At 56.6% G+C, this 24,401-nt stretch overlaps 1 protein-coding gene across 1 annotated transcript in view; it reads left to right on the top strand.

Moving 5' to 3' along the window:
- FBXW8 (F-box and WD repeat domain containing 8) overlaps positions 1 to 24,401 on the top strand; it is an 83,365-nt gene that overhangs the window by 48,482 nt on the left and 10,482 nt on the right. The window contains exons 6-7 of the mRNA XM_056131059.1: positions 5,023 to 5,219; positions 7,381 to 7,587. Coding sequence (XP_055987034.1) covers positions 5,023 to 5,219; positions 7,381 to 7,587 — 404 coding nt within the window. The remainder of the gene's footprint in view (positions 1 to 5,022; positions 5,220 to 7,380; positions 7,588 to 24,401) is intronic.

Here is a 24,401-nt window from a genome sequence, read left to right as displayed (position 1 = left end):
TGAACCCGGAGAGCCCTCTCCTCCTCTCTCCGTGGTTTCTTGTGCACGAGGCCCTGGGTGGCCTTCTCAGTGCCGGGTGCAAAGTGAAACGCACCAGGGTGAAGTTAGAGCTGGGGCGGGTGGGGGGCTGGGGACCCCGGCTTCCACGGGCCAGGCCTGGCGCGGCTGGCTCGGAGGCACAGCGGGCAGAAGCCTGTTTGCTAGGAGGCTGAGGGCGGTAGCGTCTTCCATGGGGGTGGGGGTCAGCTCAGGGCCTCTGCCGGGCACTGCAGACTTGGGGCAGGGTGAGCTGCTGGGACCTCGGTGTGCACCCGTTGCGTGGCGGGCAGACCCTGGAGTGGGGCTGAGGACTCAGCTTGCGGCGGGCAAGAGAGGATGGCACTGCGGGGGCGTGTGGGCTGCATGCCAGCCTCCCCTTTGTTTCTGCCGAGGGTGTCTGTCGCCCCGGCCACGGGCCCTGGCTGAGCCCAGGCTGGCACCCAGCAGGCGGCAGGGGCGAGCAGGCATCCAGGGCGTGCAGCCTGGGCAGGAGAAGGCCCCCCTGCCCTCTCGGCCTCCTAAAGGAACGGGCTCCTTGAACGGGGCCGGCCCGCGGGAGGGGTGAGCGCCTTTAGCTCCGGCTGGGGTGACTCTGCTCTTCCCTAAGGCCAGGCAGTGGCTGTGGGCCGGGTTCGTGGTCCAGGGGATGGCCTGACCAAGAATGAAGCTGTCTGGTGCAAGGTTCTCTGCGGCGCTGCGCTCTTGCTGCTTAGAAAGCAGTTCCTGGCCCTGTGACTTCCCCGGAACAGGCAGCCGGATCCTTTCAGTTTGCCCCAAACGCAAGGCTCAGCAGGGGCCGCTGGGAGGTGGTATCTGCCGTCAGGGGCTGTTCCACACGTCTAGTTTCCCCAGTGTTGGGAGAGTTCACTGGCCCCAAATAGACACTCAATCAGTAGTGCCTGGAGGTTTTATCCTGCTCATTCTCTGTGGTTCTGGGCCACACCCGGTGATGCTCAGGGGCTCCTCCTTGCTCTGCACTCAGGAATCACTCCTGGCAGCCTCTTGGGACCTTATGGGATGCCGGGGGATTGAACCCTGGTTGGTGGCATACAGGGCAATGGCGCTACCCACTGGACTATCTCTCCAGCTCCATCTTTTTGGCTAAATAGCGTTAAACATGGATGTTAATCAGCTAGAATATTTTGGACTTCTTAGAATTCAAGTATTTATCATTCAAACTGAACTGAACTGCCCCTGTGCCGAGCAATGCCCAGGTTGTAAAAGTCACCACGCTATAAGAAATTGGCCATTGATGAAATGAAACTTCCACTCACGTGTCCTTCCCTGGGAGCTGTGTCTGTTGGCGCCCACCTTGCCCGTGTCTGGGGGTCCACGGCCTAGCAGTGCAGTTACTCAGTGAAATCGTAAGTCTGGCGAAGGCTGCAGGATTCTAAAGTGTTCACCGTGATGCAGGACGTGCGCTCACTGAGAGGGTTAATTACCCGAGCAAGCACACGTGGCTTTGCCCCTTATTATTTGGGTCTCTTTTAAAGATAATTGCGTAGTTATGCAAAAAAAAAAAAAAAAGAAGCAATTTATGTTGACATATGTATGGAACAGTAGCGCAAAGGCGTGGTTGGAGTGGGGGGAGCCATTATCGCTTCCTTTGGCAGTGCATGAGGACAGATGTAGACCCTGCCAATGGCTGTCCACTCAGGAAGGAACGCTGGCTGGTCAGCCCACGAAAGAATGTCAAGGGAATCAACATGTAAGGTGATTGCAAATCCTCCAAGAGAAAGCAGAGAAGTCGGAAGAAGAGAAACAAAGGACAAACAGAGGTGTAGAAAACACAGAACTAAGACAGTAGCTCCTGGGGCCAGATAGCACAGCGGGGAGGGCACTTGTCTTGCATGCGGATGACCCAGGTTCAATGCCCGCCATCCCAGGTGGTCTTCCCCGAGCCCGCCAGGAGTGATCCCTGTGTGCAGAGCCAGGAGTAAGTCCTGGGCATGACTGAGTGTGACCCCACACACCCACCAAGAGTGGGTCAGACAGCTCAGACCTGTCCTCGGTTATGACTGCCTGTGTCAGGAGTCCCTGGGCCGGGCGAAGGGCTCTGCTCGCTCTGCTGCCCCAGTGACCTACTTCAGGTCCCGTGGCACATGTAAGGAGAAGAGGCAGGAACTCAGCTCCTCAGGGCAGCGTGTCTCGTCTCATCGAGGAAGGGCTCATTGACGGGGGAGGCGTTCGGGAGCAAAGGATGAGACCCGCTCAGGAACATTTTCCGTCTGTGGGAGCCCTGGGAACTCCTCGCCCAGCCCCAGGGCTTCTACTGCATGTGGCCATGCCGGGGACAGGATCCAGCGACACCAGGACTTGGTGAACGAGGAGAAAGGCGCTTCTGGATAAATTCCAGGTGCGCTTCGAGGGGACTGTGCTGGGTGACTTTGCTTCATGTCGGTTACTCATGTTTTCTGTTCTGAGGATCTCAGCTAAATTCCAGGCATCATCGCATGCCTGGTGGCTTTGAATAAAAATTGTTGACTCCTTTGGAGCTTCTGTTTCTTTCTCTCTCTTTTTTTTTTAGAGGTGGGAGTGAGTGGTAACACCCGCTGATGCTCAGGACTTACTCCTGGCTCTGCACTCAGCATTCACTCCTGGTGGTGCTCAGGGGACCATATAGGATGCCAGGGATTGAACCCAGGTCGGCCACGTATAAGGCCCTTCCTGCTGTGCTATCGCTCCAGCCCCTGGGACTTCTGTTTCTTTGACCCACAGCATGATGCTGTTCTTTCCCGGATTGAAAATGCACTCTCAAGCGCTCCAAGGGAGGAGAAGATGGGAGAAACCAAGCACCCCAGTTCGGGTTTCTCTGCCGTTGGCTGTGAGGGCCGCGCCTCTCTCCAACTTCTGCATTTTCTCCGTTTCTCCTGTGTCAGATGGAAAGAATTTGCCAGAACCCTCACTGGGGTGGGGTGGGGAAAGGGACGTGTGGTAGGGCCTTTGGCCGTCTCTGGCTACCCCAAGAGACGCTCCTCCCCAGAGAGGCTGCAGCGTGTGCATAAGGGGCCACATTCAGCTCGGGTGCTTGTCGTCTGCTGTAACTCCTATTCACCTGCTGAGCCTGCCAGTGGGTTGAAAGTCTCGCGGAGCTGCCAACCCAGGACCCCTCATAGGCCTGCCTGCTGCTGAATGATACTTGGAGGAAGATTTGCGTTCCGAGCACCGACTGCTTAACAGCAGCAAGGCAAGAGCAAAGAGGAAGAAACGACATCTGCTTTAGGTAATAGGAAGCTGCGGAATCGGACCCGGACCCACAGAGGAGCAGTAGAGAGAGAGAAATCAGTGAGAGGAAGAGATTAGCGGTGCTAACCTGGCAGGCTAGAGATCGTGGAGAAGACGGCTGGTCTGGAGCACCTCGGCAGCCCTCCCCCTCCCCACCAGAAGCCAGAGGGCAGCCTCCGGGGTGTGAGGCTGAGGGTTTGGCCCCTCGAACTTCCTCACGTGCCACGTGCAGCCCCAGCGGCCAAGTGCCAAGGACTTCTTTCTTGGGGATCCTGCCAGGATGTTCCACGTATAGATTTTGTGCTAGTGTGTTTTTCAAAGCGCAGAAGTAATTTGAGGGGCTGGAGCTATAGCACAGCGGGGAGGGCGTTTGCCTTGCACGTGTCTGACCCAGATTCAATCCCCGGCATCCCCTAGGGTTCCCCAAGCACCACCAGAAGTGATTCCTGAGTGTAGAGCCAAGAGTAACCCCTGAGCATCGCTGGGTGTGACCCAGAGAAGCCAAAAGAAAAAAAAAAGTGATTTGAGAGGCAGGACATGGTGCGGCAGTTGGGGTGCATATGTCTTGCTAGCTCCAGTGTGATGTGGCCCGGCAACATTGGCCCGAGGGTGTCTGGGTAATCCTCAGACTCCTGCATTGAGAGGCAGGCTAGGGTGACTGAAAATTGCCAGTGGGAGTCCCCCCCGCACCCCTATCCACCCCGAAGCTCTCTGCTGTTGTTCTGTTCGTTTTTTCCCCCATCAAACAATGTATTTTGCCCGTCTTTTCCCATAGGCTCCATGGAAGGCTCCCTCTCTTTCACTGCTCATTTTATTTAAATTCAGAACTTTGGAAATACCACCAGCTAAGTGGTCCCCTAGATGGGCTTTCTGCCAGCCGGGTCTGCTGTCGATCAGGTGACAGTGACACTCTACAGGCATTTGTAATGGAAATCAGCTCCGTGTTACCACTGCCTCCAGAGCAGTGAATTTGTTTACATGCCACCAGCAACTTAAGGAGCCTTAAGTTCAACAGTGAAATGGTTTTATGAAATCATGTTGCCTCTTGATCAAATCAGTGGATAGCAAAATGGTATTACATTTCAGTCTTTATTTCTGTTGTTCTAGTTGTGCTTCACCTTTTTTTTTTTTAACCTCCTTAGTTTACATGTTGATTCTGTTTTGTTGTTTTGTTTTTTTGTTTTGTTCTTTGCCTTTTGGGGGTCACACCCAGCGCTGCTCAGGGGTCACTCCTGGCTCTGCACTCGGGAATGACTCCTGGCGGTGCTTGGGGGACTATATGGGATGCCGGGGATCGAACCCGGGTCGGCCGCATGGAAGGCAAACGCCCTCCCCGCTGTGCTGTTGCTTCGGCCCCTTGGTGTTGTTTTTTGTGACTAACACATTCATGTCCTTTGCTCATTCTTGAATTATACTCTTGCTTGTTTTGGGTTTGAGGCACTTTGTATTTTTTTGTTTTGTTTTGTTGAGGCACTTCTGGTGGTGCTCAGGTCTTTCCTCTGCTTTGCATTCAGCAATCATTCTTGACAGTGCTCTGGGGACCATATGGGGTGCCAGGAATCGAATCCGGTCGGCTCCCATACAAGGCAGATGCCCTCCCCTCTGGACTGTCACTTCAGCCCCTCTTCAGTTATATTCTTTAATTTTTTTTTCTTTCTGAATCCTTTGTATGTTCCAGAAGGGATTGAGTCATTGTTCTTTCTGCACTGTGGGTCGCAGTGGAGGGCAGTTGTCACCCGTGTTGTCCTCTGTCCCCAGGCTGTCTCCATATCTGGGACCTGATGGCTGGGCGGTACCCTGTTCACCGCTTTGAGCACGATGCAAGGATCCAGGCGCTGGCCCTCAGCCCGGACAACACCACCGTGGCCACCGCGTCCGCCTTTGATGTCACCATGCTGAGCCCCAATGAGCAGGGGTACTGGCAGATCGCCGCGGAGTTTGAAGTTCAGAAACTGGTGAGTTTTGGGCCCTTGGGCTGCTTTGCTTTTCCCAGTTAGCATCTCTGGGGCCCCCGCAAGTGCCCGGGGTCAGCACATCCTGCGCTCCCCAGTGGCCGTGAAACAGCCGTGTTCCCCATCCTGCAGAGTTCAGAGGCGGGCTGGGCTGGGCCCAGACTCTGAGCCGAGAGGTTGGGATTCAGACCTTGGGGCTGGTACCTAAGCTCACCCTTCCCACGCTGTCCTCGGCCTCCTTCCTGGCCCCAGGAGTAGGACGCGAGTCTGCTGGTGGTATATTTCCATGTGAGAAGGAGGCTTCCAGCCTAGACTTTCTGCATCTCAAAATTTTTCTTGACTGCAATGGAGGGTAACTTCCTCCCACCCCCACCCCCAATTCTCTCTTAAGATGCACCATGGATTACAAAGCTATTCCTAATTTGGTTTGGGACATAAATGCTCCATCAGCAATCCCACCAGCGGTGTCCACTTTCCTCCATCAATTCCCTTTCCTACCCATCCCCTCCCCCAACCACAGCCTGCCCTCTTGACAGACACCTTCTAAATATGGTTATTAAAGTTGGGGTCTCGCATCTTCAGTGTTTTGACCCTGGGGTTTGCTTTTTTTTTTTTTTTTTGGTCTGGGTACACTTGCCCCAGCGATGCTCAGAGGTTGCTCCTGGCTCTGCACTCAGGAATTACTCCTGACAGTGCTGGGGAGACCATATGGGATGCCGGGATCAAACCCGGGTCGGCCGCATGGAAGGCAAACTCCCTCCCCGCTGTCCTATCGCTCCGGCCCCAGACCCTGGGGTTTGGGTCTTTAGCTTTGTCATTCCTGTACGCCACCGATGTGCCCGGGTCCCCTGGACGCCCTGTCCCCGTTGCTTCTCGTCTCTCTTCTCCCCTTCCCCTTTACCCTGACGTGAAAGAGGAGCTAGACTTGCCCCTGCGATGTGACCAGCTGCCCCTGGAATGCCGCGTGGGAAATAGCACCAGCCGCCAGGGCTCGCTCTGCAGTGCTCACTCCTGAGTTCCACTGTAGGTGGTGGGAGCTGGTGGGATGGGGACAGAGGGGTGCAGTCCCATCTGGGCTGCACTGGTTTCCTTAGCCAAGTTTGCCTTCGCATCTGGAGAGTGAACGGGAAGCCAGCACTGAAGAGTGAGCTGACCCGGAACAAACCCTCTGCCTCTCCCTCCCCCGGGGCAGTCCAATCTTCTTGGGCTTGGATAACCCTAGAACCATGCATGGTGTCCCTGCTCCCCTCCGCAAGCCTCGTATCCCTCAGGCGTCAGCCTGCACAGTCTGGAAGGGTTTCCCCCAAGGGACCCCGTGTTTCAGTTTGTTCTCGAAATTGCCATGGCCTGTCGGTTGGTCTCCACCGAAGGCCACTGCTGACGGGGACCAGTAAAGGAACTCAGCTCCCAGGGATGTGAGGCCCTCTCCGAAGTGTCCCTCTGCCTTGGCAGGAAGCTCACTGATGCCAGTGACAAAGCACGCAGATGGCTCACACACTCTTGGCCAAAACGGAGCTCAGTGGCTAGATTGCAGATGTCAATAAAATCAGATGTGATTTTCAGAATACAAGAAGAGGGAGCAGGGCTGGAGTGATAGGTAGCACAGTGGGGAGGGCGTTTGCCTTGCACATGGTCGGCCCGGGTTCGATTCCCAGCATCCCATATGGTCTCCCCAGCACTGCCAGGAGCAATTCCTGAGTGCAGAATTCCTAACCCCTGAGCATTTCTGGGTGTGACCCCCAAAAAAAGAAAAAAAGAAGAAGAGAGAGCAGACACGCCATCCTGACACTTGTGCTGTCATACTTTCGATGTCATGTCCCCCACATACGTGCTTTTGGCGTGTGAGAAATGTGGCCAGCGTTCCCGCCATAGTCACTGGACCAGAATACTCCCCACTGACCCCGAGTTCACAGGAGCCAGATACGGGTGTCCCCCCTCCACCTCCAGCTCAGAATCTTAGCCAGGTAACTGACCTTCATTGATTGGGCAGGTGACAGTGGTGCCTCGGTTGTCGAAGGCTCGTTCTTCTACGGTGAGCCGCTTCTCATTTGTGTAAGGTCTGCTTGCTCGCGTTTCTTTTTCTGTCTCTCCTGCCGGTCCAAGCCGGGGCAATTCCTAGGTGAGTCCCAGGGACTAAAGGACCTCCACTCTTGACTCTTTACAGGTCGACCACCTGAAAATAGTTCCGGGGACCGGGCGGTACCCTGTGGCCGTGGCCACGGCTGGAGACCTGGTCTACCTGCTGAAGGCCGACGACTCAGCCAGAACCCTGCATTACGTCTATGGCCAGCCCGTCACGTGCCTTGACGTCTCGGCCAAGCAGGCGGCTTTTGGAGTGAAGAGTCTGGGATGGGTGTACGAAGGAAACAAGGTACAACAAAGGAAAAATTGAAAAATTGGAGCATTTTTGAAAAATTCAAATTTCTGATGTTTTCAAAGATGTACTTGGGCATTTTAGCAGAGTTTCCAAGATCATTCGAGGCCCTCGGAGGCTATAAAATGGAAAGCAAGTGATTCCTTTCTCCTCCTTCCCCTCCCTCCCACCTAGAGAAAAGATTGCTATTTATCAGGTGCTCCAAGAAGGAAAATTGAAGGCACCTGTAGTACATTCATACTCTGAAAACACACATTTTCGACTTAAGCGAGGTTGTTCATGACATGGGCGTTTCAGACGTTCGGTGTTCAGCACCAACTGCGCCACATTGTCCCCCATTTCCCGCCCACCCCAAGCCTGCCCCCTTGGCAGGCACAAAATAGTTTATTTTCTGTTTCCTGTTACAACAAAATTGGCAAGTGAAATCGTCCAAAAATAGGTTTGGTAAATGAAAATGTGTGAAAATTGTTATCACTCACCGTGGCGTTATCAAAGTCATTGAGGGTTTCCCGAGCTGTCTGCTGCTCGTTGAGCCTTCTGGGGTCTTGTTTTCACTTGCTAACCTTGGTGGACTGCCACTCGACTTTCCCCTCTGACTTGCTGTACTTCTACCGGGCTGTCAGTATCGTAGAATTTGGAGGCAGTGAGAAGGCCCAGAGTGCTCAGCCCGCGCACCGGCGTAACTGTGAGTCTCTTTGATTTGGCGTCTCTTCGGACCCGGTCGCAAAGCGCTGGAGTCTGCCTGTGTGTCTGGCAGCGGCTGTGGGGCCTGGGTGCGGCTGCGGGGCTTCAGTGGGGTGGGGACCTGACTGCCCCCCCCCCCGCCTGAGGGTGCCCCGAGTTTCCAGCTGGAAGACTGGGGTGCCCATGAGTTTCATCGGCATGGCTCGCCTCTCCTCTGCAATTAGTCGTGAAGCCGTGACGCCGGGCTGTTTTCCTGGTGGCGGGTCCACAAGCACGCGCCTTTGTGGGAGGCCCGAGCATAGCCGCCGTCCTGCGCACGTGCCACGCTCCTGCCGCATCCATGCACGCCTCCCGTGGCCGCACTGCTCCTGCTGATGGGTGCTTAGAAGCAGCGTTGCTGCCCCTGCATGGCCCGTCCCTGGGATTTCTAGCCCCGTCCCAGGGGCTGCCCCAGCGCTGAGTCCTCGCCCACAGCGTGTCAGGCATCTCTGCTTCTCCAGGAGTCTGGAGCGGAGACACTCGTTCATGTAATTTTTTTCAGTGAAGTTGTTCTTGCAATGACTAACTTTGACTGCAAGCGTTCTGTCGCCCTGGCTCTAGCCCTGCTATCCCCCCCCCACCCTCCCACCCCGCATTTCTGAAAGCTTTTAGAACTCTTTGGCTAGAAGACTAGTTTGGTTACTAGTTCGGTTACTCCCCCGTGCCTGCCCTTGACCCTGCTGGTGCTGGTGGTGTGCATGTGTGTGTGTTTGTGTTTGTGCACACACGGTCCCTGGAAAGAAGCTTCCAGAACCTAGTGACTGCTTCTCCTGCAGTGTCCCTTCTGCAGCAGACCTGTGACTGCCGCCTCCTAGCCCTGGCCCTGCCCTCCTGCCTGCAGCGGGTTGCTCAGTTTCTGGCTGGGTTAAAGGGAGGCCACAGCCGGCCCCCCCTCCCCGCGCTGCCTGGTCTTGGAGTGAGGTGACGGGGTCACATGAGGCCTGAGCAGGGCTCGGCCCCCGCGGGCTCCCTGCGTGCCTGCCCCTCGGCTGGGTTCTCTCCTCCGGTGTTCCCTCGTGAGCCTCACCTGGTTGTTTGTCTCAGCTCTGGGATTTAGTGGAGTCCCGGGCCTCAGGTATGTGTTCTCTGCGCCAAGTGCTCCTTCCGTGCCCAGCCTGAGGCTCGGGCCCCTCCCGGGAGGAGGTGAGTAGAGTGGGCGTCCTCAGGCGGCTCCCGTGCTTGGGGCTTGTCCACTCTGCCCCTCCCCCCGGCCAGCCCCCCTGTGGTCAGGGCCCCGCTGGCTCTCGAGTCCAGCGCAGCACGTTGGTTTCTGTGTCCCGAGGTGGCAGTCTGGAGTCTCTGGGCCGGTGACCAGGTTTTCAGGTGACCGGTGCCATTTCTCTCTCCCCCCGAGTGCATGTTTCTCCAGTGACCCCCACCCTGATCGGCGCTGAGAGACTGGCTAAGGGATTGTTGGCACACACAGTTACTCAGAATCAGGCCGTGGAGACGGATGGGGCAGGCGCTTGGGCAGGGCTGGGCAAGGAGGCTCTTCCTCAAAATGTCCCGCCCCAGGAAGAGCATTCGCTGTAGGAATCAGCTGGTTAATACAGTAGTTTCGCAAACATTCCTTTCATACAAAGTGTGTCGTCCCCCAAGGCCTTGTTACTGGGTGGTTTTCATCAATGTTCCTGTTTTACAGTAAAATAAAAGGGAGTGAATTTGCTCCACACTCTGGTACCTTATGTTTTGGGGTCACACCCAGCGGTGCTCAGGGCTCACTCCTGTTGCTACTCAGGGACCCTACGTGGTGCTGGGGATCAGTGCTCTACCCACTATACTCTCTCTCTGGCCCTTCAGTTCCCGTCGAGCGGGAATCTTTCACTATTAGATGGAACTGACTCTTGGATTTTGTTTTCATTTTTGGGGGGCCAGGCTTACTCTTGACTCTGTACCCAGGGATCACTCCTACTAGTGCTCCAGGCTCTGTGCTCAGGAATTACTCCTGGTGGACCTTGGGGAACCATATGGGATGCCGGGGATCGAACCCGGGTCAGCTACGTGCAAGGCGGGCGCCCTCCCTGCTGTATTATTGCTCTGGCCCGACTCTGGGATTTTGTGGTGCATCTTGGGCTTGAGACTCACACTGAATCGTGTCACTACAAAAACGATCTTAACACCCAGCTTTCCTGAGCACCCATGGGCTCCCCATCCCGCTGCCCTCTGTGCCGAACACCCTTTAAAGTCAGTTCTCATGTCTCACGTTTCCCGAGTCTGAAAAATTCCTTCCATCCGCAGTCATGCTTTCAGGAGATGGTACTGTGGTGATTGGTTCTTTCGCGGCCTGACTTTGGCTTTGTGTTCCGGGGCCGAGGGTTAGAAGGCAGGATTGCCTCCCTTAAGAGCATCACGAGGACAGTGACCCCCGTGGCTCCCACAGGGAGCACGCTGTCCACCAGGGCCCTCGGCCTCCTGCTCTGACTTGGACATGCCTTCTGAAGGATGAGGCAGTGGGTCGCTGGCCGCGGTGGGTCCCCAATTGGCGGGAGGGGAGAGAGTCATTGCCTGGAGCCCTATCAGAGCCCCCGAAGCTGACGGTGCCTCTGCCTGGACGCGTGTCCAGGAGAGCCGTGGGGGCCGCACGCAGCAGGCCTCGATTCCTGTGCACAGCCGCTCCCCAGGGGGACGCCCGCCTCCCTTCCTGCCCAGGGGCCCGAGTGCACACCCCTGGTGCCCCCAGCTCTTTCTACTCTCACCTGAAACCTGGAACTCTGTTCTCTGGGTCACACCCAGCAGTGCTCAGGGGTTACTCCTGGCAGTGCTCAGGGGACCATATGGGATGCCGGGAGCCAAACCCGGGTCAGCCACATGCAAGGCAAGCGCCCTGCCCGCTGTGCTATTGCTCCGGCCCCATAAGCCTGACACCATTTTGATGGTGACTCTCCGTGGAATGCGGGGCTGAGCCAGGCACAGCACGGCCTGGCGGCCACTCAACAACATCCAGCAGGTCTGCTCATGGCAAGGTGGACATGGGGCCGTGGGGACAGCGTCTCGGTTGACGGGGGCTCTCGGGCTCCATGACCTTCTCCGTTCTCACCCACAGCAGCGGTTCTGCCTGTCACTCTGACTCGCCTGCAAGCATCTCTCTGTGGGCCTTAGAGCCGGGGAGGCGCAGGCCACATCCACGGGTCACAGTTCTGCAGTCCCCAAGACACTGAAAGATGCGGTGGCGGGGGGTGGCGTCCGAGCATCCCCAGAGGGGCAGTGCCGGAGGCTCCTCCCAGGAGGTGCGGGATGCCCCAAGGTCCCCTTAGGAAGCCGGGTGCATCTGGGACGGCGGGAAGCGTGCTCCGCGCATCGCTGAGGCCCAGGCCCTGGGAGGCCCGGCCTGCCCCTCCGCCCCTCCGGCCAGCAAAGTCAAGACCCTGCCAGCAGAGGCACCTCCAGAGAAGGGGCGGCAGGGTGGGGGCAACCCTGGCCAGGACGTGGTGCCTGGGGGCCAGCGCGCCCAAACACGCTGCCGTGGCAGCCAGCATAGAGGGAACGAGTGTGTTTGGGGTAGGAAGCGGGTCTGGGACGCACTTCTGGAGGCCAAGGGAAGGCGGGTTGCTGAGTCTTCGAGGAGAGGGGCCGAGCACGGGGTGGGGCTGGGCGTGGACCCCTAAGCATTGCAGGCCGGCCCTGGCGATCCCCTGCCAGGATCATGCGAGCCCACAGGTGGAACCATCCAGCCCCGTGGGCTGTCCTGCCAGGGGTGCCCCGGGCTCCCTGTGACCCCCCGCCCTGTAGAACACCTGAACGAGCGGAAGCCGCTGGGGTCCCAGCCGCAGCCCCGTTGGTCCGTGGCCCTCGTGCACTCTTGTCTGTGGAGACGTGGCTCTCTGCCTCATCCCGACATCAGTCCGTGCTCCTGCGGCCGACTCCGAGCAGACTCATCTCGGGTGGTCCAGGCTGGTTCTCGCTGCCACCGCTCCCCCCCTGCCTCCTGGACTTGGCTTAGAATTTCATCCGGGCCTGAGGCTTCCCAGGGCCCTGCTGGCCATTTCCATGCCCTGCCTGATCCCGTTTGCCTTCCTGTGCCCACATGGGGGGGGGTGGCCGGGAGAGGGGGCGGGCTTGCCGTGGGCCATGGTGGTCACCCACACCACGAGGCTGGGCTTTGAGCCCGTCTGCCCTGAGTCCCTGAGTCCCCAAGGCTTGGGTCCCAGCAGCAGGGCTGACTTTGCAGGGAGAGAAGCAGCTTGTTTCTGAGCTACGTAGGCCAAGGGTGCGGGGCCATCGGGGGGCTTTTCCTTCCACTTCCCACGTTCTGTGCTGCTGGGGAGGAGCTGGGGGTGAGGGCGGGGAGCACCAGGGCCTCCAGACCTGCCTGGGAAGGGTGTGCATCTCAGAACTGCTTTCAGACGCGCACAGCAGTTTAATTAGGTGAACACCGCGCTGCCCAGGAGAGATCTTCTGCTTTCCCGCTTCTCACTCAGTCCCGTGACGCGTGTGAGACCCTTCACAGGGCAGCTCCCGCCAGCCGCGGGGTCGGAGTGTGGGTTCGTGATCAGCGCGGCAGCTCTGGAGTTGAGGGGAGCCTCCTGACGGGCCGCCCGGGCGGCACCAGGGACGGGTGTGGAGGGTGGGGGAGGGAGGAGGGTCGGGGTCCGTGGGTCAGGATTGGGGGTGGGGGTTCCGCCCTGCCCTGGCTCCAGCCTCCCCCTCCTGCACCAGCGCATTATCCTGAGGGGTGAAGCAGGGGTCCCAGGGCCGCTCCCGGTGAGATGCAACCTGACCACAGGTGCCTGACAGGTGCCCAGGCCCCGTGACGCTGGCGCCCGTAAGACCTGTGGTGCTGTGCACCTCCGGGGGCAGCCCCGGTCACGCTCATGGGGGCCGTGCAAGGTGGGCCTGGAGCTCTCTGCACCCACCTGGCTTCAGCCGGGCATCTCCTTACGCCCTCACAGCTTCTCAAGGTTCTCCACTGGATTCTGTGACGCCAGGACGTGGAGCCACCTCCCTGCCCATTCACAGAAAGCTGCGGTGACCTGAAGGCCGTCGGTCCCTGCACTCCTTGCAGTGCCCACCCCCTTCCCTGGGGCTCCTCCCGGCGAACCTTTCTGCTTGCGTCAGGCCTGGCCGCCCTGTGTCCCGCCCCTGGGGAGCCCCGGGCCCTCCCGCTGGCAGGGATGCTCCGACCCCTCGAGAAAGGGTGACACTCAGACCCGGCAGCCGTGCTTATTGTGGGGCCTGGGGTGGGGCGCGGCCAGGCCCTCACGCCTGCACGGCTCTTCCCCGACCCGTCCCGTGCCGTCGTCCTCCTCTGGCGGTTGAAACGGGCCATTTACACGGAGACGGTCAGCCAGGTCTGAGGGTGTGGCAGCACCTCAGACAGGCTCCAGGGAGACTCCTGGCTGGTCCCCCAAGCTTCTAAGGGGCCCTGAGGGGCAGCAGGGTGGGAGTTGGGGTTTCCGAGCAGGCTCGGATGGCCACGGTCAGCACGATTGTGGGGAGACAGGGTAGGGGGACCGTGTAAGAGAACACGGCCGTTAGCAGTTGGGCCGGGATGCATAGTCATTGCCCAAGAACGGGAGACTTTTCTTTCCGTGTGACAAATACTGAGAGAGGAACGGGACTCCCCAGGCTCTGCCTGGCTTGTCCAAGGTTATGTTGCTCCCAGGGGGAATTTGGGGAAAGTTACAGTGAATTAAGCTTTGGTTGCTTTGTATGTAAAATATAGACCATGGTGTGTGTGTGTGTGTGTGTGTGTGTGTGTGTGTGTGTCTGTGTCTGTCTGTCTGTCTGTCTGTCTGTCTGTCTGTCTTCCAGCAGTTCTTCAGAATCAAGTGGAATAATATTCTGAAAGAAATCGTGAAACAGAGGGTTGCGGGAGAACAGCAATTAAGTTTTTTGTTTTTTTTTCTGCTTTTTCTTTTTGGGTCACACCCGGCAATGCACAGGAGTTAGTCCTGGCTCCGCACTCAGGAATCATTCCTGGCAGTGCTCGTGGGATGATGCTGGGAATCGAACCCCAGCCAGCCACGTGCAAGGCAAACGCCCTCCCTGCTCTGCTTTCGCTCCAGCCCCAGCAATTAAGTCGTTTGCCTCGCACGTGGCCGACCTGGGTTGCCTCCCTGGCACCCCGTGTGTCCCCTAAGCACCACCAGAAGTGATCCCGGAGTGTGGAGCCAGGAGTCAGCCCTGAGCACAGCTGGGCCTGGCCCCCCGGCCCACCCATCTACCCCCAGAGAAGAGAGATTCCGGGAAAGGCTTCTCGCGAGCATGAGCAACTAATGCTTAGGGTCTTCTTCGGTCCAAGCCCTGGGACTCAGCCCCTCTGCTTGAGCCGTCCCCTCGGGGGCCTTGGCTGACCCGTCCCGCCGTGCTGTGTGCCCTGAACTGAGCAGGACCTAGTGGGGGGTTGCCCCCCGCCCCCCGCAGTGGCCCTGTTTGCATGCGGTTTCCCACTGACCTCCATCACCTAGCCACGTTGCAGGATCCCATTTTCCCAGCACCCCGCCTGCTAAGCCTTTGTCCACACTAGTTTGGGCCCAGTCTAGAAGTTGCCAAATCAGTCCAGAGAAGTCCGAAGCAGCCGGCCCTCTGTTGCCCGGATAACAGGCTCCATGACAGTCTGTCAGCTCGCCCACCCCGCTGTTTCTCACGTGGAACCTCCCTGTTTAACAACAGCAACAATAACAACAACAATAATAATAATGTCCACGTTGCCTTTACTTTGAGTTACTCACTTCCCACTTCTCTTTCTTTTTCCTTTTGGGCCGCACCCTGCATGCAAGGCAAATGCCCTCCCCACTGTGCCATCACTCCAGACCCCACTTCCCCCTCTTGCAGCCTCAGTTTCCCTCCCTCTGGCCACCAGGTGGACTAGTAGCGTCCTCCTGGGGACCCTGCGCTACAGTGACTGGTGGTGACTTGTTTGGAGCATCCAGGGAAGAGCCAGAAATCTCCGCTGCCAGTCACGACTTTACGTGATGCCAGTAAATCCCTTCTTCGACCAACTGCTCTGACGGCCGACCCCTTCCTGTTGGTGCCGTGGGCTTCTAAACCCTGCGTGTGGTCCTCACTCTTGCAGGAAGCCATGGATTGTGCAGAGAGCCCCGGGCAGCACGGCCCGGCCCATATTCCGCCCTCCCCGGGGAAGTGGACCGGCCACCTCTGCCCAGGCAGGGAGGGGGCGCGGGGGCTCTGCCTCCCCCCGGCCCGCGCTCCTGCCCAGCCTGGGGTCACAATAGGTGTTCGTCTGGCCGCGCTCCGGGCCTTTGCAGACATCTGCCCGCATCACAAAGCCCCCGGTTGGCAGCGCCTGCGTGATTGGCAGCGCCTCCCCAGCCGGCGTCCAGTCCTGGAACGGCGGGGGGCTGCAGGTGCATTGGCTCACGGAGCCCGCCTGCCCAGCTCCTGGCCACGGCGCGCGGCAGCCCCGGCCCAGCCCTGCGGTGTCTTGGCCCCCTGGGCTTGTCGCTCCAATTAAAACTTAAACATGAAAGCGGCCTGGGCTGCTGCTCCCTTTGTGCCCGATCGGAGGCTGGGCCGTGCCAGGCCTGTCAGGGAGGCTGTCGGGGGCGCGCGTCGGAGGGGGCCGTGCCCGCGCGGGGGTCTCCGGGCCCCCGCACCTGAGAGGCGCCGTCCTGTTTGCCAACACAGAGTCACCTTGGGGACGCGCGGCGAGTCCTGGGGCCAGCGCCCAGATGCCCGGCGGCTTCCCCGGCCTCCCGCCCCCGCCCCGCTCGCGCGCGCAGGGCTCGCTAAATAGTCTCTCTGGCTGATCGTCAAAAATTACATCATATCGGAGTAAACTGCTTTTAAATCGGACATCCATTATTCATGCATATTAACTGCTTTTTTATTTTTTTATTGGCTGTTTTGTGTATGATTTACTCTTTTCTCCCAGCTCCCCCTGCCCCCCTCCCCGATTGTCTCGTTCTCGTCGTCTTTCTAAGCCTTAGCTCATCTCTGAATTTATAGGGGCGGCTCACTTAGCTTCGGGGATGTGCTTGGATATGCAGACCCTGCATATTTGCTCCCGTTTGTTTGGTGTTGCTTGGAGATTTCAGCCACCTTTTTTTTTTTAATCGTTCCTGCTTAACACTGGGCCTGAGAGCATCTGGCACTTTTTTGCAGTGGATTCTGCCCCATAATTACACAAGCTCTTTCTCTTTCTTCTTCTTTTTTTTCAATCGAGTCACAGTGAGATGCGCAGTTAGAGTCGTTCATGATTGGGTTTCAGTCGTATAATGTTCTGTCTCTTCACCTGTGTACAGTTCCCACCACCAGTGTCCCCAGTTTCCCTTCCCTCACCCCGCCCACTTCTATGGCAGGCACTTTTCTCTTCTCTGTCTGTCTCTTCTCTCTCTCTCTCTCTCTCTCTCTCTCTCTCTCTCTCTCTCTCTGTCTGTTCTTTTGGGATTTATGGTCTGTAGTACACTGAAAGGTCATCTTGTATTTCCCTGTCCCTACTTTCGACATCGGGTTCCCATCCAGAGTGACCATTTCCAGCCGTTACTGTCACATTGGTCCATTCCTTGACCTCTGCCCTTTGCCCCTCACAAGCTCCTTTTCTTCCGTTCGTGGCTTTGATTTCGTTCGGCGACCGTTATGGACCCCGCGCATCAGGGTCTGCACTGATTCACATGCTGTGCCCCTGCTCTTGCGCAGACTGGCGGGGTCCCTGCCTGGAAGGTCAGTGGGTGCCCCCTCCCTGTTACCAACAGACACCGGCAGAGGTGGGTGGCGTCTGTTCACTCTCTCCTAGGTCTGTCCCGGCTCTGCGGCTTTCCACGGAGGTGTCTGCTCCTCCCAAGCCATTGCTGGGAGGTGAACCCCTAAAGCATCATTTTGTCTATGACCAATGTAGTATCCTTTCTTTTTCTTTTTCTTTTTTTTTCCTTGGGGGGGTATGATTGGGCCACACCCGGCAATGCTCAGGGCTTACTCCTGGCTCTGCACTCAGGGATTGCTCCTGGTGGGACTCGGGGCCCTATGGAGTGCCGGGGATTCAGCCCAGGTGGGGGGCAAGAGCCCTCCCTGCGGTCTCTCGTGGTCGCCTTCTATGTGCGTTTATCAGCAGCATCTGGACTCGGCCCCTTGGAGGACCCTAGCTCTCCTTTGGGGGCGAGGGGGGGGCTTTAGGCTCTTTCCTTGTCTTTGGTTTTCTGTGATTTCTTGCCGCGGTCCCTTGGTGGGGATTTGGTCTTGTTTTTCCTCGGGGGAATTTCTTCACTGGCTCCCTTTGATTTGTTGAAAATTCTCAGCCTTCCATGGAGAGTATCATGCTAAATGAAATGAGTCAGAAAGAGAGGGACAGACATAGAAGGTCTGCACTCGTCTGTGGAATATAAAATAACATAATAGGAGACTGACACCCAAGGAGAGTAGACACAAAAGCCAGGAATATTGCCCCACACTTGGAAGCCTGCCTCATGAGCTGGGGGAGAAGGCAGCTGGGACAGAGAAGGGGTCACTAACTCACTGATGGTTGGAGGGATCGTTCAGGATGGGAGATGGCCTCTCGGCGTCTATATTGCAAACCATAATGCCCCAAAGTAGAGAGAGAATATGGGGGAAATTGTCTGCCATGGAGGCAGGGGAGGGTTGGGATGGGGGGACGGGATACTGGGGACACTGGTGGTGGAGAACGAGCACTGGTGGAGGGGTGGGTGTTCGGTCATTGTAAGACTGAAACTCAAACATGAAAGCTTGTAACTGTATCTCACGGTGATTCAGTTAAAAAGAAAAATTTTAAAAAAAAATCTTCTCGGCCTTCATCCTGAGAAGTCCATCTCCCCCCTCCCCACCCTACCCCCAAGCACACACACCCTCTGTCTCAGAGTCTGACACTTACGCGTCTCAGGCCACCTGGTTCCCCGATCGCTACTGTTCTTTTTTTATTTTTATTTTTATTAGTGAAACACCATGAGGTACAATTGTAGACTTACAAATTTTTGTGCTTGGGTTTCAGTTATACAATGATCAAATACCCATCCCTCCACCAGTGCCCATTTCCACCACCACGGGTCCCAGTATCCCTCCCACCCCCCATCCCCCATCCCACCCGGCCTCTGTGGCAGGACATTCCCTACTGTTCTGAGCTTCTGACCCCACCCCCACCTCCTTGCACTCTGAATGATCTCTCTGACTTTATTATTTGTCTGTTTGGGGGCCGTCCCTGGCAGTGCTCGGGGCCGACTCCTGGCTCTGCGCTCAAGGATCACTCCCAGTGAGGCACAGGGGACCAGATGGTGCCGGGGCTTGAACCCGGGTCAGCCAGGTGCGTGGCGACCCTCCCCACCGTGCTGTTGCTCCGGTCCTTGGCGATTCTCTTTTAAAACTATGTGTTCGCGTTGGCCAGTCTTGACGTGTGCAGTTTCCATTCAGGACCCTTGAGAGTCCTGGGAAGGGTCCCACAGAGACCCCCAGAGGCACATTTCCGACCTGGAAATCCTTTCCTGGGGGAGGGTGGGCTGTAAATGCAGCCTCGCCCGGTGAGGCCCGTGGGGTCCTGCAGAGCCTTGGGGGTCCTGCTCGCCACCCAGCAGCTCCCCACACGCCCAGGTCCCCCTCCCGGCTTGCTTCTTGCTGGACAGGCCGCAAGGGACCCAGCTGCAGGTAGAGGGGACGGCCTGGCGCCCATTCGGTGCTGGTTGGAAAGGACCTTCCCTGTCCCCTGGGCAGGCAGCCCTTCCCCGTGTGTCCCCTCCTGTCTGCTTCCAGACTTCCCTTCATCTCTGGCTGCCGAGGAGCCGGAGAGAATGTTTGAAGGGCAGTTGATTCACCCGCCGAGTCTCATCCCGCATCTTGCGTGCCGACCGACCAGAGGGTTTTTCCATGATTTTGCTGTGTGTCCTGGAGAGAAACCGGGGCCTGGATAGAGTCAGGGTGTCAGCGGCGGGGGGGGGGGGGGGGGGGGGGGGGGGGGGCGGAACCATCAGCTTAGGCTGGGATGAAGCGGCCGCTTTATCTGCGTCTGCAGTCCGAGGTTCAGAGGTGGGCACGGGTGGTAAGGAGGAGGAGGAGATCCAAGAGGCTCCTGTGAGTCCGCCTGGCCCTGTAGGTACTGAGCGCTCAGTTGCCCTGCCCTGCTCTGGAGGCCCAGAGCCCGCGTGGCTCAGGGAGCGGGGAGGGGAGGGTCAGGGGCCGCGTTCCTCTCTACGACAGGCCCCTCGCCATGACTCTGGGCTCCCTTGGGGGCAGAGGGCACTTGGTCTCGGTAGAGGCGGTCAGTGGGGGTTGGAGAAGAGAAGGGTGTGGTCACCTTGAGAATTTTAGTCCCAGGGGCCGGAGTAATAGTACAGCGGGTAGGGCATTTGCCTTGCATGCAGCCGACCCGGGTTCCATTCCCGGCATCTCATAGGGTCCCCCGAGCACTGCCAGGAGTGATTCCTGAGTGCGATCACGACCACGATCACGACCATCCTGTTATTCGTCGATTGCCTTGAGCAGGCCCCAGTAACGTCTCCTTCATCCTAGCCCTGAGATTTTTTTAAAAAGTGCCATATTCAAGGCTCTTTCAGGGTTAGGAGAATGAGACCCATCATTGTTACTGGTATTTGGCATATTGGGTATGCCACGGGGAGTTTGCCAGACTCTGCCGTGTGGGCAGGCTATATTCGGTAGCCTGCCAGTTTGTCCAAAGTAGGAATGAGATATTAAGATGTCCGGGAGCTGGGTTTTATAGTCTCTGAGTCTTGGCCGTTGATGGGATTACACGGCACCAGGGGCCAGTTGGTGGGTGTGATCCCCGCCTACTGGAATTTGGAGGATCTGGGTGGAGGATGCTCAGCCCCGATCCGAGCAGGCTTGGAGATCTCAGCCCCGGGACCCGCTTGCCTTTGTTCCTCTGCCGGTACCTTCATGTGTGCCGAAGACCTCCTGAGTGCAGAGCCAGGAATAACCCCTGAGCATCTCTGGGTGTGACTCAAAAAGAGAAACAATTCAGAAAGAGACCAAAACGATAGACTTTTTTGTTTTGTTTTGTTCGGGGTCCGCACCTGACAGTACTCAGGGGCTACTCCGGCCTCGGCACTTGGGGTCCCTGTCATCAGCCCTCTGGACACCTTGTGGAGCTGGGCATGGAGCCCAGGGTTCTGGCATGCAGAGCCCATGCCCCAGCCTGTCAGCCAGCGTGCTGGCCCAGAAGATAAACTTTGTGTAGGAAAAAGGTCAGCTAGTACGCACACCAAGTAAAGCCATCATGTTGACCAAGGAAAGGAATTATTTCAGAGACAGTCATGTAGAAAGCTGTTCCCTCTCTCTGTTGGTGACTGTCTTCATGGGAGAATTTGCAGCCAGGTGTATTAAGGGTGCAATCAGAAAGGGTGTTTTGTTTTGTTTTTTTAAAGTCATCCGGGTCTGGAGCAGCAGTACAGCAGGGAGGGCCTTTGCCTTTCACATAGCCAACCCAGGTTCAATCCCCAGCATCCCATATGGTCCCCTGAGCACCGCCAGGAGTAATTCCTGAGTGCAGAGCCAGGAGTAACCCCTGTGCATCACCGGCTGTGACCCAAAAAGAAATAATTTAAAAAAGGAAAAGCAAACGAAAGAAACCAATGTCAGAGAAATCTGGATAATTGAAAATAGAAGCAGAATACGAGGCTTTATGAAGTGACTTGCTCTCCAAGAAGGAGAACTAACCAGAAAGAAAGGCCTTGCAGGGCATCTCCGGAAGCTGCCACGCCCGTCGCCAAGGCTGTGTGCCCGGGAGCCAGAGAGAAGGGCGCTCACCTCATGCCCAGCGCGGCCCGCGGTGGTCTCCACTTGACTGCGCGTGGGTTGGCTCTTTTAGGGGGGGTTCGCGGGCGCAGCTGAGTCCTGTCAAAATGTGCTCGGTAATCACAATCCAAGCCCTGCCCTAATAGACTCCTGGTACTTAAAGCAAAGCTCCCTGGCCCAGCTATTGATCTGGCGGTCACTTTAGCGCAGGCCAGCCTCTCCCGGGGTCGGGCTGTGGGGAGTCTCCCCTTCTTCCCAGCGTGCCCGCACACCTCGGAGAATGAGCCGAGTGGTCACCAGCTCCAGCTCGGGCAATAAAGAGAAGGACGAGGCTAATGCACGGCCTTAACCAGAGGGAGCGTGTGCGCATGAATAATTGATCTCGGAGTCTGTGGCAGTTGGATGAAATGAAGTCCCATTTGCTCCACCTTATTAAAAGAGAGAGAGTGCCGGGAGGGAGGGGCGCCGGCAAAAGGTCGTCCAGGGACCCGGAGCACGGAGAGAGCCTTCGGGATGGGTGATGTGTTTTCTGGTCTCTGCGGTCTTTAACTCAACGCCATGGTAAAGGTGCTCTTCGCAGAGTTCTCCCTCGATGAATTATTAAACACTCGGGCGAACGCGCCTCCGACCCCCGCCCCCCCCCCCGCTTAGCCATCCGTGTGACGATGTGCAGAACCTCTGCAGGGCGGCATGGGCTGCCCCCTCACTCAGATTCCGTGCTTCACTCGTCAGAACAGAGCACCGAGAAAAAGTGGAGACACAAGTAGACGCTGAGATGAGATTTTGGTTTGGTTTGGAGGCCACACCCGGCAGGGCTCAGAGCTAACTCCTGGCTCTGCACTCAAGGATCACTCCTGGTGGGCTCAGGGGACCGTATGGGGTGCCGGGGATCGAACCCAGGTCACCCACGTGCAAGGCAAGTGCCCTACCCGCTAGTCTAGCCCCCCTGCCCCAACCCTCTATACGAGATTTTGTTTTTATTGTTATTCTTGCATTTGCCTTGGACAGTTTGCATCTTAAAGGCCTGCTGCCTGCTGTCAATGTTTTACACACAAGATGATCAATAAGTAGCACTGTAGCACTGTCCTCCCGTTGTTCATCGATCTGCTCGAGCAGACCCAGTAACGTCTCCATTGTGAGACTTGTCGTTACTGTGTTTGACATATCGAACACGTCACGGGCAGCTTGCCAAGCTCTGTTGTGCGGGCGAGATACTCTCGGTAGCTTGCCGGGCTCTCTGAGAGAGGCGGAGGAATCAAACCGGGTCGCCCCGGTTGGCTGCGTGCAAGGCAAATGCCCTACCCTCTGTGCTATTGCTCCAGTCCAATCAGTAAGTTAATAGGAAAAAAATTTTTTTAAGTATTGGAGCTCGAGAGATAACATAGTAAGTAGGTAGGGCACTGGCATAGCACACAGCCAACCCAGGTTCAATCCTTGATATCCGATATGATCCTCTGAGCACCGCCAGGAGTAAGCCCTGAGCACAGCAGGGTGCGGTTAAAAAGCCAAAAAGAAAAAACAACAGAACTTACTTTCTCCCCCTAAAAGATGATTCTGGGCCCAAGAACCCTCTGGTAACTTCTGTAGTTTACCGGGAACAGATGATCTGGTGTAACATGGGATTCCCCTCCTCTGGGAGACGATGATTTTCTCCAGTTTCCAGTTTAGTCCCTGTAGGTGGATTACTCCTGTGTTCTTACCCATAAGGATAGTCTTCTTTTGGATATTTTTAGAATTGTTTACAATGTCCTCCAGTCAGAAACTTTTACTTTGAGCTGCATGGAGATAAAAGTTAAAATTGTGCCAGATGCTAATAGTGGCGATTCATTAATAGGAGAAGTTGTCTTTAGGAATTTCCCCGATTTACTCGGGAGAAAGGTGTGTGGACAGTGAGGAACTTCAAGGTGGAAACGATGTGGCGCCTTCTGAATACTGAAATCGCCTGGATGCCCATCACCGGCAAATCCACAGGTCAAGGAGAGGAAGAAAGCACGTCCTGTCCCGTCCCTTTTGGTGGGGCCAAGAGGTGAAGTTCTGTAGTAAGACCTTGGCGCTCACTGGTTACCTTGACCCCCTGAGCCACAGAAGAGTCAGCTCAGTCAGTGGGGGTAAGAGGGAGGCTCTTTTTTTTTTTTTTTAATTAGTGAGACACCGTGAGGTACAGTTGTAGACTTACAAATTTTGTGCTTGGGTTTCAGTTATACAATGATCAAGTACCCATCCCTCCACCAGGAGGGGGGCTCTGGAGCCGCGAGCCTGCAGACGAGCCAGCCCCCCGCAAGGGCAGGGGTGACCGACAAAGCGAGCTTCGTGTTCATTAAGTTGGACGGAATCGATCAGGGTTTTGGTTTTAGTTTTTCAGTAATTCTTCAGCGAGATCAGTACATTTATTTATTTTTACTTATTTATTTATATATATTTTATTTTATAAAGTAGTTCACAATATTTCATTACATTTAATATTCAAACACCAATCCCATCACCATGACACTTTCCCAGCACCATGTTTTGGGTGTTTCCATCCCGAACCCCAATCCCTGTCCCAAAGCAGAACCAAAATAATATATTTTGTATTGTTATGAAAAAAACACTGAAAATGCTACACAGAAGTATCCTTAGAGGAAAGAGGATGAAGATCGTTGTATTTCACCCAGGGGCCAGTAAGCCCTTTTATGAGCGATCACTAACATGTTCTTAGAGGTTGAACTCTGTGTGCTTTATATATTTGTAAAAAAAAAAAATCCCTGTAAGATTGGATGTCTCCTATTTTGAACTCATCAGATGTGGTGTGAGCTTTTCACTCTGGGACCCCCTGAGTGAAACACCCTGGCACGGGGTCTGGCGGCATGGTTATGGCGAGCGTCATGTTAGGCTCTCTTCCAGAGAGAAGGACACACAATGTGGATGGTGGTGGGTGACGAGATGATCTGGCCGAGATTAGCACCTTTAGTCGGTCTGTAGCAAGATTCCTTACGAATCTTTCTTTCCCTCTTGCTGGAGAGAAGACCCGGCAGTGCCCCGAGACCAGGAATGCTTTCCCTGAGGGTCCCTGCCTGCCTGCCCCCATCCCCAAACGCCCTAAAATTCGCAAAGGGAAAGGCCTGGGGCAGAGACTGTGGGGGCTTTGTCACCACTCGCCTTTGTCACCGGGGACGGTCAGGTTAGCGAGCAAACGCTCTCCCCCCTAGTCCCCTTCCTCTCTGGAGCCAGGGATGGGGGAGCCCCTATCTGCTTCCTGCTGCGGGGCAGTGCCCCTCACTGTCCCCCTGCGCCCAGAGGCCTTCCTGTCCCCATCCAGCATCCCCCTTTGTGTCCCTGCAGTGGCCTGCGTCCAGGCCTGAGGACCAGGCAGGTTTTCCTGCCACTCCTTTTGTCATCCCAATAGCCATAGTCCTGAGGGGGGACGCGGGGACACGTAGCCCCAGATCCTGTCCACG

The sequence above is a fragment of the Sorex fumeus genome, unplaced genomic scaffold (genome assembly GCF_029834395.1).
Source record: "Sorex fumeus unplaced genomic scaffold, SorFum_2.1 ptg000083l, whole genome shotgun sequence".
Taxonomy (NCBI): Eukaryota; Metazoa; Chordata; class Mammalia; order Eulipotyphla; family Soricidae; genus Sorex; species Sorex fumeus.
This window is presented reverse-complemented; position numbering and strand designations above follow the sequence as displayed.